We start from the raw sequence: 22,424 nt of genomic DNA on the forward strand, positions 1-22,424 counted from the left end.
TCTGATTAGTTATGTCAGTATTAGTGGCATAGGAGTTGAAAAGAACCCTAGGCTTGGAGTTGAGAACTGTACCTGCTTCTTGATGCTTAACTAGCTTTGTAAGCATTGGTTAGCCACTTGAGGAAACAACTAAGCCCCTTAATCTGTAAAAATGGATTGCTGTGAAGATCAAATAAGGAAGTAGATGTAAAGTGCTTTGTAAACTGTCAAAAATATAAATGTCCATTATTAACAGTATTTCTACTGTAGTCCCTAATTCTAATTACTTTGAATTTGAAATTAAATAATACCACTGAAATTAAAATAACTAATTGTAACTCTTTTACTAGGTAGTTGCTTCCCCCTCCCCCGCCCCCCTTTTCCATTTGCTAACTAGTTTTCATTTTCTACTATGGCTGACTTGTGCTGCTAAGAGATACTATTTTAATTTTCTTACATGTAATTGTTTGCTTTCTTTTCTAGGTATGAAAACTTTCAAAGGCGACTAACCCAGAACCCGCTTTTTTGGAAAACATGATTTAAATAAAATGATTTTTAAAGGGTGCTGAACCATTGTCATATTTTGAAGATAATAAACCAACCGCCATTTAAAAGCATGAAGGTGAAAAATTGCTTCTTAATTATGACACTTAATTAAATTGAACCAAAAAACATAGTTAAATTTACCCAAATCTAAAATGTGCTCACTGCTGGTTTTCTTTCTTTACAAACTGAAAAAAATTTAATCAAAAAGAATAAAAGCATTTAATTTGATTTGGTTAAATGTGTTCTAATTAAAATAGATTTTTAACAGTTATGATTTTGATGCCTCTTTAAGTAGTAGAAACAACTAAAAATGGCATCGTATTTATAAATTCTCTTTAACAATCTTGATCCAATTCAATTGCCAATCATATAAAATTTCTTTTGTAGATTTCTCTTTTTAAAACTTCATAAATGTACAAATGTCCATAAATTAGAAGATAACATAGGACTAGTTCTTCTTGCAATTAAAGTAATCTCATTATGAAAAGTGGCTGCAGGTTTTATATTCTGAAAACTCATACTTCTTTCTCTGCATGTTTAGCAAAGTTGTAATGTTCTTTTATTAATGAGCATGCATAATGCTCTAGGTATATAGAATATTGAATTCATTAACCGTGCATGTTTAGAGTAAACTTGGGATTGGAGGGAAGAAGGAAGAATTAAAAAAAATAACACTTTTCTACTTTGGAAAATCTTCATGCTTTTTAAAAAAACGACTTTACAGACAAATATTGTAAGCCAGGTTTCTTGATAATATTTTTGTGCCTGTGTGATGGGAAGGCAACTATCCTTTGAGATCCTTTATGTTAGCCAGTATCTTGATAATCCAGTAGGATTGGTATAGCTGTATTTTTTATATAGTAGGATACTTGTGCTTAGTTTTTTCCCTGTGACCCTTTATCATTCTGTTTTGATAACTTAATTTAGTTTTAACTAGGCTTAATTTCACTGTACCATACCATAAAGGTTAGATCTTTATAACTAGTCTTCTACCATTACAGAGTTTACTCATTCTTTTTTTTTCCATTAATTTATTTACACATTACTACAATAGTCTTGTTGTAAAAATAAACATAATCCCTCCCTCTCCCCACAAAAATAGAGAAATCTCATGAAAAATAAAGTGAGAGACCAAAAAAAAAATTGTACTTCAGTCTGTGTTCAGATAGCTCTGTCTCTGGGAATGGATCAAATTCTTTATCCTAAATGTCAGAGAAATTGCTTCAATATTTTTTCCTCACAGTTGCTATTGCACCTGTATTTCCCTCCATCCATTCCTCCCCACTCTCCCATTATTCTTTTCTCTCTCTCTTTTGACTTTGTCTCTTCTCAAAAGTGTGTTGTCAGGCAGCCAAGTGGCTCAGTGGACAGAGCACCGACCCTGGAGCCAGGACCTTAGCCCAAATCTTGTCCTGGACACCACATGACCACCCACCTGTGTGACCCTGGACAAGCCACCTAACCCCATTGCCCTGTAAAAAAAAAAAGTTGTATCTGACTACTCTCTCTCATAATCTTCCCTCTCCTTTATTATTACAGTCCTCCTCTCTTCCCCCTTTCTCCCATCCCCTTCCTCTCCTTTTTCCTCTAGGGTAAGATAGATTTCTTATACCCTATTGAGTGTGTATGGTGCTTCCTCTCTGAGTCATTTCTGATGAGAATGAATACTCATTCCCCCCTCAATTTGCCCCCTTCCACTCCATTGCAAAAACTTTTTCTTGATGCTTTTACATGAAATATCTTAGCCCATTCTACCTCTCCTTTCCCTTTTCCCCAGTACATTCCTTTTTTTTTGCCCATTGACTCCATCTTTATAATATATTATACATTTATATTCATCTCTCTCCTGTGTCTTGTCTATATATATGCTCCTACTAACTGTTCTAATAATTGAGAAAGTTCCTTTGAGTTATCAGTATCTCAGTATCTCTTCCAGTGCAGGAATATCAGCAGTTCAACATCATTAAATCTCTCATAATTTTTCCTTCCTGTCCACTCTCTAAGCTTCATCTGAGTCCTATAGTTGAAGATCAGACTTTCTCTTTGACTCTGGTCTTTTCAACAAGAAAGTTTGAAAGTCCCCTATGTCATTAAATGTCCATCTTTTCCCCTTAAAAAAGGTGTTCAGTTTTGCTGGGTAGTTGATTCTCGATTGCATTCCAAGCTCTTTTGCCTTCCTGAATTTTTTATTCCAAACCCTACAAGACCTTAAGGTAGATGCTTCTGAGTCCTGTGTAATCCTGACTGTAGTGCCACAATGTTTGCTTCTGCCTGCTTGTAATATTTTCTCTTTGACTTGGGAGTTCTGAAATTTGGCTATAATATTCCTGGGAGTTTTTACTTTAGGATCTCTTTCAGGAGGGGATTGGTAGAGTCACTCTATTTCTTTTTTACACTTTGTTTCTAGAATATCAGGGCAGATTTCCTGGAGAAATTCTTTAAAATTGAAGTCTAGATTCTTTTCCTGGTCATGACTTTCAGGTAGCTCAATAATTTTTAAATTCTCTCTTCTGGATCTGTTTTCTAGGTCAGTTGTTTTTCCAAGGAGATATTTCACAAGCTTAGTCATTCTTTTAGTTTTTGCTAGGACAATGGGATTAAGTGGCTTGGCCAAGGCCACACAGCTAGGTAATTATTAAGTGTCTGAGGCCATATTTGAACTCAGGTACTCCTGACTCCAGGGCCAGGGCTCTATCCACTGTACCACCTAGCTGCCCCTAGCTTAGTCATTTTTTACAGAGATAGGCCTTCCTTAACACTTACTTGCACTATTTAACTTTGGTCCAGCTATGAGGATGAGTAAGTGGGGAAAACTAATAAGCATCATTTCTTGCCATGTTGACAGACTTGTTACCACTTTATGACAGATTTTATTTTTAATTAATTTTTCCAATTATATTTTCAACATTTTCGTAAAATTTTTTTGCCTCCTACCCTTTCCTCTCCCCCACTCAAAGATAGCAGGTTATTTGTTATAGATTAAACATGTACAATCATTTTGCATGTACAGTCATGTTACATATTGGTATGACATTTTAAATTGAGTAGTTTGAAAGTCTTTTCATGAATTTACTTTTTTAAAAAAATCAACATACTTGGATATTTACTGGGAAGAAGCTCCAGAAAGGCCCTCACAAATCCCTTAGGTGGAGTGAACCAGTCCTACTAATTATCTGACATGTTAGAGTATTGCTCGCATATCAGTTTTACTAAACCTATCACCTCATTTTTTAGCTTTTTGAAAGGATACTCTTTTGGATGACAAAAGGGTAAGAGCTATAGTTTTGTTTCTAATGCTTCTGTGTTTAAAAAAATTACTAAAATTTGCTATGTAGGGTTAAGTCATTGAACTTTGCAGAGGAATAATTATTGTCACCCTAATTTTACATAGATGAAAACTTTTTTTTGTATCATATCACAGAAGATAACTTTTCACATGAAAATAACATGACCTGTTATAATACCTTTGCACACAAAAGGTAATAGTTTACCGATTGTATTTAAAACATCTAACACAAATAAGAGCCTCTCCCTCTCTCCCGCCATAGTCTATATCTCTAAAAAGAGGTCTTAATTGAAAGTTGTTTTTTTGTAAAAACTTAACAGGCTGAAAAATATCACTGATTCTAGACTGTGCTAGTAATATATTGACCAAATTCCCAGAAGAAATATGCAGCCTCTTTTTGGATCAATATGGTATTTTGCTTTTATTCAGACAAATTGCCTCTTAAATCAGAGCACAGTTATATGTATATATTTCCATTACACAATGACTTTATATAAAGAATTCTGAAAGAATTCCACATTCCCAAAAAACACCTATGTTAGCTTTACTGAACAGTACTGTCTTTCTATACTTGCCTCTCTACTGGGTACTAAGATCTCCATCCCCTGCAGAAAAAGAAACCCTAAAAAAAAAACTCTACATGTGAAATCAGAAGGACTGATGCTCTGCCATCACTTCACTCTGGTTTGGGGGCTTGGCTTGCGATCTCTGCCCTGCTGGGCCCATATGTCTAACTCCTTTCTTTTGTCCATCCCTGCTAAGTACAATGTACAATGTGTCTATCTCCCCCCACCCCCATTTCCATGTGACAGTTCTCTCCCATCTCTGGCTGGCCCCCACAGTGTTATTCCTCTTGGTTCAGCCTGGCTCCCTTCTCACCTTGGCCCGATCCCTTTGGGTTCCTCCTGCTGCTCTTCTCTGTTCCCTGCCCTGGCCTCTCCTAGAACTTTGTATTGGTCCCCTCAGCAGGTGGGGGAATCCCCTTCCTTCTTCCCTCTCTCATTTCTCCTGGTCTGCATGCAGATTTATATTCCATAAAAATTGCTTTACATAAAAGGTCTGTAATACTGTTCACTTAAAAGTGGGAACTCTACTTATTTCATGTATATATTTGCTTCTGTTGATTTTTTTTTTTTGTGACCCAGGAACATTTATTGGTAGCATTAGAGTGATATGTTGATAAGAGAGAATTTAAGATGCAGGTTCACAAATATAATAGTTGTAACTTTAAGTCAAATGATGGCTTTACTTTGTAGTTTCAACATGGAGAGAATTGTTGGTTGCATACCATCATATTAGGATTGCATATATGTACAATGAGTGCAATTAGAAAAGCATGTTTAAGTATGAAGAAAATTATTTAACTATTTCTACATATCCAAAGATAGTACTTTTTTTTTTCAGCCAATACAAAAACAGATGACCAATTGGTACACATTGTCATGTTGCACATTGCCACTGCATGGGATGATGCTAAAGCCATGAAGTAAAGGAATAGGATTGTATACCTATTATATGAGTTTTCTCCTCCTTTTGACTTTGCTAAATATCAAATGTCTTTATGAATACCTTTACCTTCCCCCTAGCAAATATGTCAGTGTTTGGTGTTTAATTCAATTTTATATTTCATTCATAAAACATGAACGGTCAGGTTAATGTGAACTGCAGTGTAGCACCTTTTCTCATCTTAGTTTCTAACATAACTTTGAATTTTTCAAAACTGCTAATCTTTCCTTTTTTAAGAATTGGAGTATCAGTAAGTTTGATCTCAGGGGAAGACCCTGCCAACATACTTTATATGTAATTAAATGGTAGGGACTTGAGAATAAGTGTAAATTAGGAATTGGCTGGTGATGTTTTTGGAGTTGTTATATACACATCAATGCAACTGGTGAGGGAAAGGCTATCTGGTTTAGAACTTGGTTTTGATACTTTAAGAGAAGTAATGAAAATCCCTCTTCTAGAGGAACTATTAAGGATTAAACCTAGTTAGTTACATTTAATAATATCAGAGGATGCTATTGATGAATTCAGTACAATGTGGCCCTTTCTAGAAGAAGTGATTTAGCTCCTTTTCTAAAGAAAGACCTAAAAACCTGACTATCAGATAATTGGCAATGAAATCACAGAACTTAGATTTTTTTAACTCTAATATTTTATTTTTCCCTAATTACACATAAAGCAGTTTTAATGTTATTTTATTTTCTAATAACATTTAAAAATATTCATCTTTTGCGTTCTTCCTCCTTCCCTTCCCTCCCCCTTCCCCATGACAGTGAGTAATCTGATATAATTTATATTTGTACAATCATGTTTAACATATTACATATTTAGTCCTGCTTTGAGAAAAGAAACAGAAATAAAGGGGGGGAAACCATGAGGAAGAAAAAAAAAGTTTTTTTTTTATTTTTAAGTTGTTGTGGGGTTTTTTTGCAAGGCAATGGGGTTAAATGGTTTGCCCAAGGCCGCACAGCTAGGTAATTACTAAGTGTCTGAGGCCAGATTTGAACCCAGGTACTTCTGACTCCAGGGCTGGTGCTCTATCCACTGTGCCACCTAGCTGCCAAAACAAGTTTTAAACAGTGAAAATAGACTCCATAGTATTTTCTCTGGATGTGGATGGCATTTTCTATCACAAGTCTAAAAAGTTTTTATTATTTGTCTTTTCAAATTTTTAGTTACAAGTTTTCTTTTCCCTTCCCTCCCATCTTTGAGGTGATAAGCATGCAAATTATACATATAAAGTAATGGAAAACATTTCCATATTAGTTGTGTTGCAAAAAAAAAACAACAAACCACACATTCTCATCAAAAAAACCTAGGAAAAAATAAAGTGAAAATTAGTATACTTTGATCTGCATTCAGACTCCCTTATTTCTTTCTTTGGATGTGGCTAGCATTTTCCCTCATTAGTCCATTAGAATTGTCTTCAGTCATTGTATTGCTGAGAATAGCTAAGTCTTTCATAGTATTGCTATTATAATGTTCTACTTCTGCTCACTTCATTTTTGTATCAGTTCATATAAGTCCTTATAGGGTTTTTCTGCAGTCAGCCTGCTCATCATTTCTTTCAGTATTCCATCACAATCATATATACACCTCTTGTTCAGTCATTCTCCAGTTGATGGGCATCCCTTCAGTTTCAGATTCTTTGGTATCACACACACAAAAAAAGCTGCTATAAATCACCCCCCCCCACACACACTTTTTAATCTTTTTTTGGGATACAATTAGTAGTAATATTTTTGGTTCAAAGGGTATGTCCCTTTGGGCATAGGAATTTAGGATTTTTTAAAAACTATTCTCACAGTAAGGTTCTTTTTTGTCAAGAGAAATATATTTTTCTATTAGAATTAAGGCATATATGAGTGTCTAAGGGAATAACATTTAGATTTTGAAAGAAAATTAAGGTTAATGATAAAAATTGTATGACTTTACAAAGGTAAAGTTAAAAATGTCTGGGGCTTACACTACTTTATTTTAAAGTAGTATAAATTAAATTGTGCTAACAATGCTAATCTCAAATACATGTTGACTATGGAGTAGAACTGTTAAAATGCTTTTTTTTTGTTTTAAAATGCTAATTCTTAAAAGGTGAGTTCTAAATGCATGCTAGATAATATCTGTCAATGCTCATGAATTTAACTATCTTAATATGTCTAATTAGTCTCAGATCATTTAGCCAATACGTTTTGACCTCAAGAATATGTAGGACATGGGGCAGCTAGATGGTGTAGTGGATAAAGCACCGGCCCTGGAGTCAGGAGTACCTGGGTTCAAATCCGGTCTCAGACACTTAATAATTACCTAGCTGTGTGGCCTTGGGCAAGCCACTTAACCCCAATTTGCCTTGCAAAAACCTTAAAAAAAAAAAGAATAGGACAAAAAAAGTGTTTCTGTTCTGACTTTTGAATAACTTTCCCACAAAAGTCCTACTGTATCACCTCATTGTGCTGTAGAGTTGTCTTGTCTCCCAAGTTCAAAAACAGAATATTAGACGTAGCACTGGTGGCCTAAGATCTAGTTTAGCTCCTTGTCCACTCAGAAAGTTGGTCATTAATTGATGAACAATTTAACCACGATAGTGACTCCTAGAGATTCTAGGACAGGGTTAGGGAATCTTTGGCCCTGTATTGGTCTGGTGTTGCTAGTGTAACTACAGGTGGGACTCAAAATTCAATAAATCTAGATTTTTTTTATGGATAAATTAATGAAACATTTGAACAAATATAGCTTGGCAAATGATATTATAAATATCCAGATGGCCCTTGGCAGAAGAAAGGTTCTTTGCCCTCCCCCTCCCCACCCCTCCCCACCTATACTAGGAAAGGCTTCTAAGGTAGATTCTTGGAGTGATTTATTACAGAGGAGGCACAGACAGATTACAGTCTACTTTGAGGCAGTGCCCACAAGATAAGGATAGAATAATGGATCAGTTGAAGTGTAATTATCACAGCATAGCCCATGATTACTTTTGGGAATAAATGAATAAACATGAGGACCAACATAATTGATGTTTTAAGTTAGAAATAGAAATATTATCACAGGCATAATATTATTTTATGATCTGGTAGGGTGGTAGCTCCAAGTTCTGATATCAAGAATACTCTTCATTGATCCAACCTTTCTAAAGAACAATTTGGGGTGGCTAGGTGGCATAGTGGATAAAGCACCAGCCTTGGAGTCAGGAGTACCTGGGTTCAAATCTGGTCTCAGACACTTAATAATTACCTAGCTGTGTGGCCTTGGGCAATCCACTTAACCCCGTTTGCCTTGCAAAGACCTAAAAAAAAAACAATTTGGAATCATACCCAAAAAGGCAATAAAACTGTTCATTCCCTTTGACCCAGCATTAACACTATCAGATCTGTCTGTCAAAGAAATCACACACACACACAAAAAATAAACCCATATGTACCTTTACCACCAAAAAAAAGGTAAAAAACCTATATGTACAAAAATATTCATAGCAGCTCTTTTTGTAGTGGCAAAGAATTGGAAATTCAGGGAATGTTCAGCAATTGGGGAATGACTGAACAAGTTAAGTGGTATATGAATACATTGTATCACTGTTGTTCTCTAAGAAACCATGTGAGTCATGACTTCAGAACAGCTTGGAAAGACTTGTCTGAACTGGTGCAGAATAAAGTGAGCAGAACCAAAAGAATGTTCTTCACCCTAACAGCAACACTGAGTGATGATCACCTATCGATGGGCTTATACATTTCAACAGTACAGTAATCAAAGACAATTCCAAAAGCCTTGTGATGGAAAATACTATCCATATCCAGAGAAGGAACTATGGAATTTAAATGTAAACCAAAAATCTTCAATTTTTAGGCGTTTTATGTATTATATCCATTTTTCTCTCTAATTTTTTCCTCTATTTGGATTTGATTCTTCTTTCCCAACAGGATCAAGATATATATATCTTGTTTTCTGTCATGAGAGGAGAGAAAGGAAGGAGGAGAAAAATGTAAAATTAAAATCCTTGCAAGAATATGATGAAAATTACCATTTTATATAGAGAAATAAATCTTAAAAACTTTCTCTGCCTTCTACCTCACCACCATCCCCTTTCTTCCCTGGCCTCTCTACACACACAGCCCTTCCCCTAGCCTGTTTCCCAGAGCACTCAGCTGGTTTGTGGGGTGCTCTACACCCTTAACATTCCTTATTCAATAGTTTCTTGAACTATTCTGAGGATCCTGAATCTCTTGACCTTCCTGGGCCCTGTCCATTTGTCTTTCTGAGAGATTACTGAATATGAAGATGCAAACAACATACTGGGTTACTAAAACATATACACTCATCTGTTACTGTAATCATTGCCCAGTTCATACAAGTCTTCCCATGTTTCTCTGAATTCTTCACATTCAGTAATCTCTTTGAAGTTTATTCAGCCATCTCCCAAATGATAGACAATTATTTGCTTGCACAAAAATTTGGTGCTTCTTTTAGGATGGTGGCACATTGAATCAGGCACTGGGCCAAAAGTCAGGAAGACTCATCTTCCCGAGTTCAAAACTGTCTTGACACTAACCTGGGGGAGGCCTGTCAAGTCATTTAAACTAGTTTGCCATTATTTCTTCATCTGTAAAATGAACTGGCAAACCACAGTAACTTTGCCAAGAAAAATCCAAATGGGGTCACAAAGAGTTGGACATGACTGAAAATGACCGAATAACAACTCTTTTAAGATATATTGGGTCTTGGGGGAGGCTAGGTGGCGTAGTGTATAGAGCACTGGCCCTGGAGTCAGGAGTACCCGAGTTCAAATCCGGCCTCAGACAATAAATTGCCTAGCTGTGTGGCCTTGAGCAAGCCACTTAACCCCATTTGCCTCACAAAAACCTAAAAAAAAAAGATATATTGGGTCCTTTTGTTTTTAATTTGGGATTAATTTCTGTAGTGAAAATCCCTGGTATGGACTTTCCAGTTCTAATGATCATAGATTAGAGCTGCAAGAGAATTGAACAAAGTGTCTAGTTCACCCAGTTATTTCACAGATGAAGAAACGTTGATCTAAAGGGAAAATGATTTAACCATGTTTACAGAAGTCATAAATAACAGAACTAGGATTCAAAGCCTGAATCTTTGACAAGTCTAGGTTACTCCCTGAAGCTTTTCCTTAATTGCCTTTAATTTTTTCTGCTTATGTACATATGTGCATGTACATTATCTCCCCAATAGAATGTTACTTCCGAGTAAAAACATACCCTTTATTTTCCTAGTGTATAATACAGGGTTTGGCATGTAGCAGTTACTTAATAAATGCAGATTTGTTGGTTTCTAGATCACTCTTCCTTTAAATTAGAGTTTGTTGAGAGAGATAAAGAAAGGAAAATCAGAGACAAGTCACTGGGAAGGAGAGGAGTAAGGGATTTCTCCTGCTCATCCACTCCCTCCCAGGAGAGGAAAAATAAGGGAGAAGCAATAGCCTGAATTTCTGGGCATTTGCTTTGGAGTGGTGACTTCACCTTCCTTCCCCAATCACAGTCTCTACTTCCAATCTGGCATGCTCATTGTAGTTGGTACAGGGTTGTCATGGGAAGAGGAATGGATTTGAGAACAGCAGTAGACATTTATCAAGTTTCTAATGTGATTCAAGTACTGTACTAAGATGATAAGATCCTGTCTCCATGTAGCTTACAGTTCAGGGAGGGAAAAAGAACATTTTAGCCTCCACACAATTTCCATGAATTGTAAACCTGAAGTTGCCCTCTCTTGCCATTGGATGGCAGTAATGTATAGTTTAGGAAACATGACCCAGATGGTTTATGTTCTTCAAAGAGTGGAATGTAGGATCAGAGATTTAGAACTGGAAATGTTTTTCAAGTCCACTCCAATCTCAATTTAGAGGTGGTAAATTCAGACCCAGAGATGCAGTGTCAGATCATACAACTAATAAGTATCTGAGATGAGATTTGAACTTATGTTTTATTTACTATTTAACTTGGATTATTTTGAAGAAAGAAACTGAGAAGGAAAACATTAACTTGAGAAATAAAATACTTGTCTTTTTAAGGACAACAGATGATTGAAATTGTACATTGGCAAAATGAAAAATGGCAAAAGTAGATATTGCTTGGAATGAAACAAATACCCTTTTACATTTATGAAATCAAATTATCGCTTCTTAAAGCAGGGAGGAATCTTAGAGATTGTACAAACCAATTCCCTTGTTTCACAAAGCAGAGAGGTAAATTATTTGTCCAAGGACACTTACATAGCCAGTAAGAGATAGAACCAAGATTAGAAGCTAGGTCTTTAATTTGAAATCTCAGTGTATTTCCATCATGTCCCATCAGTTTGAGTGTATCATTCCTTCATGGATCCATCATGTGACTAACATTTTGAAAAACTTCCAGCTGGTTTGGAAAACGTAGTTTGAATTTATCTTTTGGAACCTTCATTAATTTATAATTTTATCTCCCATTATGGAATTGTGTGTGTGTGTGTGTGTGTGTGTTTTATCTAGAATATTACTAAATGGTTCTGAGGCATGCTTGTCAAACCTGAGGGTGACAAATAATAATAACACATTTCTATAGTGCTTTAAAATTAAAATGTTCTCACAAAAACCTTCTGGGTAAGTAGTATAAATATAATTATCCCTGTCATAGTGATAAGGAAACTGAAGCTCACGAGATAAAGCAACTTGCCCATGACCACACAGCTACTAGGTGTCAAAGTCAGGACTTAAACCCTGATCATCTGACTCTTTCTCCATCACATCAAGGTGACCCAAACCAGCTCCCTGTGCATGGGTCTGCTTTCAGCTAGGTTTATTATGTGACCCTTTGTCTAGAGCACCATATAATCCAATTAACAAGTCTTCATGTAGCTTAAATATTTAGACAGAGCAAATATATTAAAACAACCATGACATTTCTACTGGATTCAAATGATATTGAAAGTCCCTTCAGAGCTTAAAACTCCATGGTGTCTGTTTTGATCTTGGAGCAATAATATTAGCTAGTATCTATATCGGGATTTGCAAAACACTCCATATATTAGCTTATTTGAACCTCATATCCACCTTGAGAGGTAGGTGCTATTATTCCTCATTTTACAGATTAGGAATCTGAGGCCCAGAGAAGTGGAGTATCTTACTGAAGTTTACATAACATCTGTACCAGCCTCTAAACCTACTCCATGTCCAGTACTCTATCCACTATGTGATCCATGTTGCTTCATTGACTAGGATGCAGTGATTTTATCTGTTACCCATGGTAATAGATGGTAGATAGAAAGTGTCTAAAATCCAGAGTCAGAGGATGTGGATATAGATACAAGCTCTGCTACTTTCCTGGGGGACCCCTCTAGTTCTCAATCATATTTAAAATGAGTAGACAGGACAAATTGAATTGTGAAATCATTTCCAGCTTTGCTATATGTAAAATATGCATAGGGACACACTTTTGCCACCTGATAATAACTTTAGATTTATATCTGAAATAGGATACTTAAAATGATACAAAGTTGTTAATGTTATTTTTTCTTTGATATTTTCAGGAAAAAAATCCTGGTGATAAAGGATAGCTTCTTATATGACCATTTTGCTCTTTAAACAAGAGCCTAGAACTTACAGAAATGTTGGAGTTTTTTTTAGAGAATGGAATGATGGTCCCAGGAAGAGTTCTGGCAAGTTCACAACGTTTTTGCCCAATCTTGCCCATTCATTAATATTGATAACTCATGATGTGGAAATAGATTGTAGCTCACCTGCAATTTATTGTTGTAAAAGAGTTATCTTGGGATGGGATGCACTGAGAAGTGATTTTTCCATAAGGATCAGAGTCAGAAATTGAAGCCAAGACTTCCTGACATTAAGACCAGTTCATTGTCTACTTTATGCTTTCAATGTTGCTTTTCATTGGTTCTAGAAACTAATTCATCCACAACTAAAAACAACTCCAAGTTACCCTCATGGTGATATTTCCTAAAAATGGAGTTTTCAGATAACAGGACAGCAGGTACAGAAACAAATAGATTTATGTGACTAGGTTCTTGAAAAGAAATAAGTAAAGTGGTTGGTGACAATGTTCATTGCAAAGATGAGAGGGTCAAAAGGCTCTGCTCATAAATATATGATGGAGACCACATTATAACCAGTTCTGTATATTTATTATTTATAGACACAATCTATTAAACATAGGAAAGATCTATTATGTCACCTTCACTCTCCAGGCCATGTAGTGTAGAATGGATTGTTCCAACTTATTTTCTATCACTATACTTGAATATTTGTTGGATTTGTAATCTAATTGCTGTGGGTATTTTCTCCAGGGGTACAGATTGAAAATAGTAAACTTTCTCATCTTCTATAGCTCTTGTCCTTTCTCTCTCCAAAATCTTCCATGGGGACTCCCCTTAAACTATCCCTAAAACTTTTATAAGTTTTAATATTATATGGATACCAATTTTAATAGTATATGCATATCAATACTATATAATGATATGACTGTCAGTATACTAATATTTATCCCTCACTTATTTCAGAAGATCATAAAGTCATCTAATCCAATGCTCTCATTTTACAGATGAAGAAAATGAGGGACAAAGAGATTAAATAACACAGGAAATAATAGAGCTAGGATGTTTTTCCATCTCCTTTTCTAAACAAATATCTCTTAGATGTTATATTTTATTTATTAAAAAATTTCAATTAACAAAAAATGATTTTCTCTCCCTTCCACATCACAACCATTGAAAAAAAGAGAAAGAAAACCAAAACTCTGGTAACAAATATACAATCATGCAAAATCCCACACTAACAAAGAATGGAAATAAATGTCTCGTTCAGCACATCATCTTTCTTCTTTTTTTTTATTGAAGTTTTATTTTATTTTCCAATTACATGTTATGAAAGTTTTTATTTTTCTAATTACATATTATAAGTCTTTCAATGTCCATCTACTTGCATATTTATGTTATACAATTTTCTTCCACCCTCCCATGCCCCCTCCCCTCAGCAGTACACAGTTTAGTGAGCATATATATATATATATATATATATGTATGTATGTATATGTATATGTATATGTATATGTTTAACTTTATTTTTCCTCTTAAAGCCCCTTTAAAATTAATTTTAGCCATAGGCTTTATCACAGTACCTGGCATATAGAAGGCCATCCTGTTCAGTACTGTCTGACTCTGAACCCCATTTGGAGTTCTCTTGGCAAAGATACTGGTGTGGTTTGCCATTTCTTTCAGTGTATTTTGCAGATGAGAAAGCTGAGGCAAAATGAGTGAGTTGACTGTCCATTATCTTTTTGTCAGGAGATAGGCGGTATATTTCTTCATGGGTGGCATTTTATGCTACTTCTTGCATATTTCTTAATTTTTTAAATTAAATTTTATTTCTTTCTGATTAACAAGAATTTATTTTTTCTCCAACCTTCAACTGAAAAAAAACAACAAAAAAAACAAAATCTTGAAACAAGTTTGTCAAGCAAAAGTAATTCCCCCATTGACCATGTCCAAAAATGTGTGTCTCATTCTGCTTATTAGTCCATTTTCTTTCTATGAGGACATGGGGATAGCATTCTTATAGATACTATGGAATCATGATTGATCATTGCATTTATCATAGTTCTTAAGTGTTTAAAAATTATTTATATAATATTAATACTGTATAAATTGTTTTCCTGTTTCTTCTCACTTTACTGTTAATCTATATAAATCTTCCAAGGTTTCTTTCATTTTTACTAATCATAGTATATTATTACCTTTTATTACCATTTATTACTTTTTAAAAATAGTATTTTATTTTTTCCAATTATATGTAAAGGTAATTTTTAACATTCATTTTTAACAAAATTTTGAGTTTCAAATTTCTCCCTCCCTTCTCCTCTTCCCTAAGATATGCCATTTGACATAGGTTATATATATATGTATGTATATATATATATATACATACATACAGTCATGTGAAATCTGTTTCCATATTAGTCATAAGAAGAAACAATTTGCAAAAGAAAAAACAAAATAAAGTGAAAATTGTATGCTTTTGAATTGAGAACATTGTAGATATTAATAGCAACATTATGTGATGATCAACTATGATGAATGCAGTTCCTCAGTAGTGCAATGATCAAAGGCAGTCTTAAAAGATTTGTGATGGAAAATGCCATCCACATCCTATCTAATATATTTTTGCCTTTTAGTTCTGATCCTTCTTTGACAACATCATTTATATGGTTATATATTTAACATGATTGTATTTGTACAACCTAGATCAGATTACTCTCATCCTGGGGATGGAGAGGGAGGTATAAAAATATGAAACTCAAAAGCTTACAAAAAGATGAATGTTTAAAATTATCTTTGTATGTAATTGGAAAAAATAAAATAATATTCAAAAAAGGAGACAATTGCTTCTATCTGCATTCAGACTCAGTTCTTTCTCTGAATGTGGATAACATCATTGGAATTTGGAATTGTCTTAGATCATTGTATTGATGAGAAGAGTTAAGTCAGTTATCATCACATAATGTTGTCCTGGTTCTGCTCATTTTACTTTGCATCAGTTCATGTAAGTCTTTCCAGTATACCCTTTAGTCATTCTCCAATTGATGGGAAGGCATCTCCTTAATTTCCTGGTCTTTGCTATTCCAAAATTAGATGCCAAAAATATTTTTGAGCAGATAGGATCTTTTCTTCTTCCTGTGATGAGGTTTAGGCCTAGTAGTGATATTTTCTGGATCAAAGGCAATGCAAAGTATTGTGACTTTTTGAGATATGGTTTCAAATTGCTTTTATAAGATTTGATTTTAAATAACTTTAAATGAGAAGTTTCTTCCACTACTCCATCAGAAGACCATTCTGTGATTCTCCATTATCAGATCTAAAAATATAAGGTAACTACATTTCCCTAAGAGCCAATTTCACAAGAAAATTATGGTTCTTGCTAGAAATTTTCAAATGTAATTTTTCTGTCCCATCTAACCATACTTGTTATTGTCCTTTCTAAAATGTGGCACAGTTCTCCAGCATGATTTCACTTGGGCCCAGAACAATGAAGGAATCACTTGACACTCAATTTCTATTTTGTATGTATTGGAAACATTAATTGAAGGTTTAATTTGCCTTCTCAGCTTGATTTTTTTTGCAAGGTAAATGGGGTTAAGTGGCTTGCCCAAGGTCACAGGGCTAGGTAATTATTAAGTGTCTGAGGTTGAATTTGAACTCAGGTACTCCTGACTCCAAAGCCAGTGCTCTATCCATTGTGCCACCTAGCAGCCCCTGAAAAAGCACTTTAAAAGTGTATGTGCCCAAAAGGCAATTTGCAACAAAATTTTCTGGCCATGTTTATAAAGAACAAAAATTCTAGTTGAAAAATGGATCTTTCCTTTAAAGCAGTTAAAAAATAATATACCAATAGGGCATTATCCTGATACGAACAGCCATACCAATATTTCTTTTCCTTAAGGAAATTTGTGGTAAAAAGGTCATATCCTTGTTACTAGGCCAAGACAAAAATCTTTCCAATTATTTAAAATTTAGAAGATAGAGTTCCAATGACTCACTCTCATATTTAATTAAGATGAACCTGGAATGATCATAGCAATTTGCTATTACAGAGCAGAGAGGGACAAAGGACATGTTCCCTTTTGAAGTCATACAATCCTTTCCAGTGAGCCAGGTGAGGAATTCCTTTAAGAGAATCCTACCCCAGTTGAGGATAGGGTCATTCTTTTAAAGGTCACTTACTCTGTCTGCAGCATGTAACATCAAACCCCATAGGGCTAAATGGCTTCATTGGCATATTGTCTTCCTATTTTATCATACCTGATATCAAGCATTTATCAATTATCAATATGTTGTAATATAACAATTACCTATAACCATAGCTTCAAGTTTGAGCACTAAGGAGAACCAAGAGTGTGCCAGACTGTAATTTGGTATAGGAGATCTAGGGGGAAAAAATCATAATTCAATTGTTGCTCATTTACCTAAGGACAGTGCAGTAAATGAAATTCAATAAACAGATTTTTTTTTTAGGTTTTTGCAAGGCAAATGGGGTTAAGTGGCTTGCCCAAGGCCACACAGCTAGGTAATTATTAAGTGTCTGAGAGCGGATTTGAACCCAGGTACTCCTGACTCCAAGGCTAGTGCTTTATCCACTACACCACCTAGCCGCCCCATCAACAGATTTTGAGATATAAAAACTTCAATAATCCTAATTCATATTTTTTTTTATAAAATCAACTTTTTTTTGCAATGAACCCACTTAGTTATGAACTATGTTTAAAGTAACTAAACATCTCCTTCTGGCTAAGAGGTTACCCATCATTTCCATACTCCTCACGTAACAATTGTCTAGAGATTGCCACAGAGAAATCTCAAATCATCAGCATTATTTTATCTTCCTCATGCTACATAGGTGCTTTTCCTTCAAAGCAAATAATCAGTTTACATATATAACTAGAAATTTCTGTACATAAACTTTTAACTACTAGCCATCTTCAAAAATACAAATTATTACTTTCAGAATTCTTTAAAAAACCATTAGAACATCTTAGGTAACCTAAAATTTCTAACATGTTTACTGATTCTAATGCAATAAAACAATAGTAAAATCAACCAGGCATTCAAGTCAGTTAACAACATGAGTTATTATTAAGCATGAATCCACAGATTTATCCCAGAAGGGGTCATAATTTGTGATGTTTTCCTTACCACTCCTTCAAAGCAATTACATGTTAATTCCAGGCTTTATCATTATAGTATTCAAATAGCTTACATGTTCACAAGAGAACTAAATACTGTTAATATGAATTCTTTAAAGTTACAAAAGAATATCATATAACAGATAAATATATATATATTTTCTTCCATAAACATTTGATGATAGATGAGACAAAGATTACAAACTTTCTTCTTTTACCAACAAGACCTTGTGAGATTGTTGACAATGTATATCAATTTAACATCAAAACAAATCATAATACAAAATTTAGTACAATATTTTTCTTTCCAAAGAAATCAGTAAATGTTATATATGGTTCAATATTCCTAAATTCCTTGACATACAATTTATCCCAATTATATTTTCCTTCTATTAAGAAATTAATAAATTATTAAATGCATATAAATTTTTAAGACTTGTTACAAAACTTTCAAAATGTGACTATATTTTTCTCATTTAGTTTTCAGATAGTTTCCTTTTTTAAACACAAGGTGGTGATCTTTTCCTGTTAAAGGCCTTCCTGCCCTCTTTTGAAAGCCTCTTGAGGGCAGGCAGTCTACCCTCATTAAACCTTAAAGTCTCAATTAACCTAAGTTGAATACAGCCTTTAGGTTAACAAAAACTAAGCTCAAAACTGAGATCATTTCACAACTTTGCCACTTATGAACTTTCAAAGGTATAAGGGGATGGGCTCACTCCCAACTTCATTAATTACTTAAAATTAGACCCTTTCAAGCAATTAAATTCAAAACCCAAACTAAAAGGAGTAATATTTAACTCAGGTAACTGTATTTCAGATCTGAATTACACACACACACACACACACACACACACACACACACACAGGTACAAACACACAGAAACAACTCTTTCGTTTAAAGATTAAACATTTATCAAAGTGAGATTTTTGGATACCCTGACCAGTACCCAAATCTCAGAATAGAGAAACATTTTCCCATCTCTCCAGGCCAGCAGAGAGATGTGAAAACATCCCATTGATGTTTAAATACACATGTACACACATACACACACACATATATTTATATTATATATTTTTGAATGCACCAATTAAGAGTAGTCAAAAAAATAATTTTTAGAATCAATCAGAATTTCTCAAGGAACCTCATATATATTCATTAAGATTTTGGGGGTAGTCAACCAATAGCTAAAATTGAATGCATTTTTTTTTTATTTTTAAGGAGATTATTTAGTTTGAAGTTTACAAATTTTCCCCTAATCTGGATTCCCTACCCCCACCCCCCCCATCCCTCACAGAAGGCAGTCTGTTAGTCTTTACATTGTTTCCATGGTATACATTGATCTAAGTTGAATGTGATGAGAGAGAAATCATATCTTTAAGGAAAAAAATAAAGTATAAGAAATAGCAAAATTACATAAGATAACAGGTTTTTTTTTTTTAAATGAAAGGTAATAGTCTTTGGTCTTTGTTCAAACTCCACAATTCTTTCTCTGGATACAGATAGTGTTCTCCATCTCAGATACCCCCAAATGGTGCCTGATTGTTGCATTGATGGAATGAGCAAGTCCATTTAAGGTTGATCATCACTCTCACATTGCTGTTAGGGTGTATAAATTGAATGCATTCTTAAGTAACTTTATAAAGTGCAAATCCAGTTACTCTATTACAGAAATATTAGTTATTAGTACAGGCTTAATTAAAAGATGAAATCTGAATTTCTTGTCCCAGAAAAAGTTATCTCCCCCTCCTTTATTTTTCTTAACTAATTGACCACTAGGCTTCTCAATCAATCTGCCTATTTCCCCTTCCCCCTCTCAAGGTGAGGCTTTCTCAGCCCAGATAATGTCTTTAGGGAATGGGGCTTGGAATTGAAAATATGGTTGTTGCCCAACCCCCCCCCCAAACCAGGAAGACATGGGGGTTCCCTGTTTTCTAAAATAAGTTTTTGGAGGACTTACCTTTCCTTCAGCAAAGCATGCATTCCATCTGAGACATAGGCTTCAGTTTTGAAGTTCTAAAAAGGAAGATTTTCCTTCTCCCCCCCCCCCATGGGGATGACAGAGAATGAGAGAGCATTTCAAAGAAAAAGAGAGTTCCACCCAAAGATAATTTCTAGGAGCTCAGGTGTTTTGCTAATCAAATCTAATTCCTTCTAAGTAGCAGGAGTCTTTGGTACCATGTTTTCCTCCATATTTTAATTCTCCATCAATTTACAGGTAGGCAAACATGTCAATTGAACATACATCAAACATCTTAACTCCATAGTGGGGTATAAAGCAAACACACCTCAAATCGGCCAACACGGGTCAATCTTAACAGAACACAGGCCCCACACAAGGGTTACTATGAAACACCACATAGGATCAGCTTAGCTGACTCCCCACAAAACTCAGTCTTTTTCCATTTTCCAGAAAAAGGGAAACCCAGAAGGAGGACTAGAGGTTCAATAATTTTCCTACTTTTCTAAAAATCTCAGATCTAAAAAAAGGGGGTGTGCTTCTCACCTATGGAGCTTGATCCAATTTCCCAAGTCTGGGCAGAGGTTTTCATTCTGGCTGGCTCACCATTCTGTAGAATCTGACTACTTGAGCTCTGTTCTGCCTATGAGGAATCATTATTCACACTCGGGAAAGTAAGGGTGGAAATAAAACAAAATTTTATTAAAAGAAGTTACACAGTGGATAGAGCACTGGCCCTGGAGTCAGGAGGAACTGAGCTCAAATGTGGACTCAGACACTTAATAATCACCTAGCTGTGTGACCTTGGGCAAGTCACTTAACCCCATTGCCTTGCCAAAAAAAAAAACAACAACAAAAAAGTTACAACACATAGGAAGGAATGGGAGAGAGAGAGAGAGAGAGAGAGAGAGAGAGAGAGAGAGAGAGAGAGAGAGAGAGAGCGCAAAGAATAACCAAGCAGTGGTGGCTGGGTCAGCAGGTCAGAGAAGACTGTAGCCCTGAGTGGGAGTCCAACCCAGGCAAAAGGTGAACTCCCTTTCTCTTATTGGACACAGAATTAGGTAGAAGGTAAAACCTAAGGGAATCAGGTTACAAATTTTATGTTAAACGATGAATCAATGGTACATCAAGACCTCTACCCAATTTGACAAAGTTCTACATTCATAGTTCTCTATCTTTTCCATGGTAGTCAATTTATATCTCCACCCAATTTCTTTGTTACATTCACAATTCTCTTCATCTTTGCCCCTGCATCATTCCCTGGCTCCCAACATGGGTAATTCCTCATAGGCAGATCCAAATCAAGTAGCCAGTGGCTACATATGGACTTCCTAGCTCTGCAAAGTAGTGGGGTGGGTTTATCTTTTCATCTCTTTTCTTTAGCACCATGCTGCTTAATCTTTCAAGTCTGTGTACCATCTTCTCAACTAGGTTTACAAACTCCCAGGGAGTCTGGGATCCTATTTTACATACTTTTTTTGAGCATGATGCACACAATCATCTTTAACTCTATCTCCAGAAACAATGATTTTATAAATTTCTAACAATATATCATTTCTTTAAGTGTTTTCAGTGAACAAATACCTATTTTCTTTTGCCTCAATCCCCACTCCCTAAAGAAAAGAAAAAAAATCCTTGTAACAAATATGGAAAATGATGGGAAACTACATATCTTAATATTGTTAAACTGAGAAGCCTGGGTTAGTGAATAGAATACTGGTCCAAAAGTTAGGAAGACCAGGGTTCAAGCTTCATTTCTGATACAACTGAAGTTACACTAGGACCTGCTGTGTGACTCTGGTTAAACTCTCAACCTCCCAGGCAACTCTAACTGGAAATCCTGTTATCACTCTCAACTCCTTGCTCTCCCTCATTCCACATATTCAATCAACAGTCAAATCTTGCCATTTATACTTACCATTTCATCTCTCCCATTTGACCCTTTCTCTCCCCTCACATACTTACCATCATAATACTGGCGCCCTCCTCTCTCTTAACACCTCTCACCCACATTATTGCGATTGCCTCTTCAAATCTCCTACCACTTCAAAGCATCCTACACTGAGCTAAAAATTTTCTTTAAAAAAAGTGCAGATCCAGTCTCATGACTTCCCCACTCAACTCAAGGGACTTCCTATTGCCTCCAGGATAAAATGTAAACACCTTTTTTTTAGGCTTTTGCAAGGCAAATGGGTTTAAGTGGCTGGCCCAAGCCACACAGCTAGGTAATTATTAAGTGTCTGAGACCGGATTTGAACCCAGGTACTCCTGACTCCAAGGCTGGTACTTTATCCACTATGCCACCTAGCCACCCCATCTGTTTAGTTTTTAAAAGTCACATTCAATCTAGTCCCAACCTCTTTTCCATTTGACCCATGATTTCCATTTGACCCTCCATCTTTTTTTTCTGATTGTCCTTCATTGGGAAGACCACCATGATATTAGGGACTGGCCTTGACATGCAATTGAGTTGGA

The 22,424-nt window shown here is 35.3% G+C and overlaps 1 protein-coding gene across 2 annotated transcripts in view; it reads left to right on the forward strand.

Annotated features, from left to right (window-relative positions):
• Positions 1–696, forward strand: part of HIKESHI (heat shock protein nuclear import factor hikeshi) — a 36,751-nt gene extending 36,055 nt beyond the window's left edge. The window contains exon 5 of one of the 2 annotated variants that reach the window (XM_074217061.1): positions 463–695. In XM_074217061.1, the coding sequence (XP_074073162.1) occupies positions 463–517 (55 nt within the window). In that variant the 3' untranslated portion in view covers positions 518–695. Of the gene's footprint in view, positions 1–462 lie in introns of both variants that reach the window. The other variant, XM_074217060.1, reaches the window with a different exon arrangement.
• Positions 697–22,424: the final 21,728 nt, after the last annotated feature.

The sequence above is a fragment of the Macrotis lagotis genome, chromosome 1 (assembly GCF_037893015.1).
Source record: "Macrotis lagotis isolate mMagLag1 chromosome 1, bilby.v1.9.chrom.fasta, whole genome shotgun sequence".
In the NCBI taxonomy this organism is placed as follows: domain Eukaryota; kingdom Metazoa; phylum Chordata; class Mammalia; order Peramelemorphia; family Peramelidae; genus Macrotis; species Macrotis lagotis.